At 41.3% G+C, this 3140-nt stretch overlaps 1 protein-coding gene across 6 annotated transcripts in view; it reads left to right on the top strand.

The window, feature by feature from the left end:
• LOC109487828 (FTS and Hook-interacting protein-like) overlaps positions 1–3140 on the top strand; it is a 34862-nt gene that overhangs the window by 4267 nt on the left and 27455 nt on the right. For 3 of the 6 annotated variants that reach the window (XM_019791915.1, XM_019791911.1, XM_019791917.1), the window contains exon 2: positions 14–697. The exons of 2 other annotated variants lie outside the window; for them this stretch is intronic. In XM_019791915.1, coding sequence (XP_019647474.1) covers positions 14–697 — 684 coding nt within the window. The remainder of the gene's footprint in view (positions 1–13; positions 698–3140) is intronic. One more of the 6 variants, XM_019791912.1, reaches the window with a different exon arrangement.

Below are 3140 nucleotides of genomic sequence, written 5' to 3'. Positions count from 1 at the left end.
GCTGTACGGTAAGGTGATGGTGGACCCTCAGACGTGCCTCGAGGTCTTCAAGAACCACTGGAGACAGGCGTACACCATCATGTGCCGCCATATTCCCACCGCCGCGACCATCTACCACCGCGTGGCCCTAACGGGCGACGAAGTCCAGGCCGTCGTGAACTACGTCGACCAGATGATGAACCTCCTGGTGGAAGAAGAAACCGTCAACGGGAAAATCGGGCCAATGCTCCAGTTCCTGACCAACGAGAACATCATGGAGAAACTTCTGGACTGGAGCGTCGAGCACCGCCAGTTTGCGGACGAGATGAAACATGAGCAGCTCAAGGTGTACGAGACGTTGCTCTGCGGCTCGCCGCAACCGGTTTTGCATCAGAGGCACATCCTGAACCCGCTGCTGAGGCTACTCGGGATGTGTTCGGACGCGACGACGCTGGAAATCGAGAACCACCTGATCCTACTGCTGAACCAACTGTGCGTGAGTCTCTACAAGGATCCGTCGTTGTTGGAACAGTTCTTCAACGCGAAGGCGGACCACGGCCCGGCGAAGTTCCTGATCTTCTCGCTGCTGATTCCGTACGTGCACCGAGAGGGCAGGATTGGTCAGCAGGCCCGCGACGCGCTGCTGCTCTGCATGTCGCTGTCGGCGGAGAACGAGACCGTGGGGACGTACATCGCGGAAAACTCCAACTTCTGTCATGTAAGTAGATTTCAAGTCATCACTTTTATCACTTTACAGGGCTCAAAATGCTCCAGGTGCATGTTTGTTTGTTTGTTTCGCATAACCGGTAAACCGCCTTTAGGCGTAACACACCAGTTTTGTACATGTACGCACCAGACCGGACTGTAATGTTTGAACCACTCACACCGGGAAGGTTCCCTACTCTTTTCGATAAGTGTGGTGGGTTCTTTAACGTGCGTGGAGCGTGGCTGTCCCCAAAGACGGGACCTCCATTTAACGTCCTATCCGAGGGACGTCCCTAACCGAAGCTAGGTACTCATTTCCACCTGAGTGAAGTGAGGAAAGTCGTGTTAAGTGCCTTTCCCAAGGGCACAAGATTGGTGACATGGGCAGGGTTTTGCCCTGAACAGTTGAAAACAGTCCTTTTCTTCCTAGTTGTTATGTTTATTCCATCTTTCAATGCAATGGTATCATTAAAAGTTCAAAATTCATTGTTTAAATTTTGAACCAGCCTGGTGTGTTGACTTCATGGCTCCTATCGTACCATTTTGGGCCATAATAGGATGCCTAGGCCTGTTTTTATTTTATTTATTTTTTCGCCTGCCCGCTCCATTATTTTTGTAGAAAAATCCGTTAACCAAGAAATTAAATTGGTGTGGCCTAAGTGAAACAATTCAATTACTCTGTAGCTGTAAGAGCTATACAGCTATTTGTGGTACATGATACATATGGGTTACATAAATGGTCAAGAATGCAGATGTTTTCTCAGTCGAAACCAGACAAGATAAATACATAATACCGTTACGTATTTATCTATTGAAGACTATCTCAAGAATGCTTATCGCTGAAGACCTTTGTCTAGAAAGTACAAAGAGTACTTATAAATATGATATTGACTCTATCCATTGAGTTGGACATGCCACTGTCTAGCAGTCTGTTGTCTCTTTATACAATTTCGTCTGCTTGTTTGAGCTACGTGTGAATTGCAATGATGAAATATAGTAAGACATAAATGATAAATATCTTCCATAATGCCTGACAGATATTATTTCCATCAGTCTTCAATCATAATTTAGAAATTATTTGCAAAAGAAAATGCACAAATTCCGAGATTTTCTACTAAATAAATGAATTTCATTGCCCAAGTTGGCTTGAATAAATGATTATTGGATTGTAGATTATGCATATTGATAAAATGCAGTAATATCTATTTTTAATCAAGGGACAAAATTTAAATGCAAAGCAGTTGTGCTGGAAAAACAAATCAATCAATTTGCTACTTCAGGGCTGGAAATACTGGGTGCATGTGCACCTTAGTGCACCCAAATTTGGAGCTGTGCACCTAGTGATGCATACCGGTTCACTGGACTTGGATCCAGACTTATAAGAATGTTTAGGTTCAAGTCCAAAAAAACCTAAAAGTCAAGAACCGAGTCCGGACTTATTACCATAAAATTAAAAGACCATTTCACATACCCCGTTTCTTTCCAAACTACCTAAAACTTTCCGTAGATTGTAAAATCTTTTCTGCAAAACGAAGAAAACATTGCCATTGGGCATTGTCAGGTACCAGCGGCACCTAAACCTCTGGACTTGAATCCGGACCTGAACCTAAAATTGGGTTTAGGTATGCATCACTATGTGCACCCAAATTTTTTCTGTGGGTACACCAGCGCACCCAAATGTTTTTTTGCAGGTTTACCATTTATGTATATGTGAAGATGTTAAATTTAGAGTAGTACTAGTATTCAGCATATTCTTAACATTAGCATTAGCATAAGTGTTAGAAAAATAGTAAAATCATTCTTGTAGTACTTTTCTAATAGAAACAAAACATAATTAGATTTCGCTGACATTAATACTAATAATATATCTTATATGGTGCACCCAATTTTTTAGGTTGGGTGCACCAGTACACCTATTCCCAAAAATGAATTTCGAGCCCTGTACTTACATGTACATCATTTGCATTTATTAATTCATGGATAGATATAAATCCTTACTCTTCACAATTGTGTTGATTTAATCATGTTTGTTACAACTGTCTGTTGGAACAGATAAGCAATTATCATTTATTTTCACGGAGACATTACAGACTAGAATCTTACAAATCACAGTGGTATATCTCTGCAGATGTGTTAGAATTTACAGTGTAAGGCCACACCAATTTAATTTGTTGGTTCTCCGATTCGCCTCTTCGTTTTTTTCTGATTTGCAAAAAAAAAAAATTGATTCTGGTCCTGAATGAACTGAAAAATCGATGCTCATGTTTTGCCCCCAACAGTTGAGGAAAGTCCTTTTCTTCCTAGTTGTTACAGTTTTCCCATCTATCATTGCAGTGGTTTGATTAAAAGTTTAAATGTTTAAATTTTAACCCGGCCTTTTATGTTGACTTCATGGCTCATTTCGTAGCATTTAAGCCTATAATAGGATGCCTAGACCTGTTTTTATTTATTTTTTT

This window comes from Branchiostoma belcheri, unplaced genomic scaffold (assembly GCF_001625305.1).
Source record: "Branchiostoma belcheri isolate BF01 breed outbred unplaced genomic scaffold, Haploidv18h27 scaffold9, whole genome shotgun sequence".
In the NCBI taxonomy this organism is placed as follows: domain Eukaryota; kingdom Metazoa; phylum Chordata; class Leptocardii; order Amphioxiformes; family Branchiostomatidae; genus Branchiostoma; species Branchiostoma belcheri.
The sequence above is the reverse complement of the archived record's forward strand: the minus strand, read 5'-3'. Positions and strand labels throughout refer to the sequence as shown.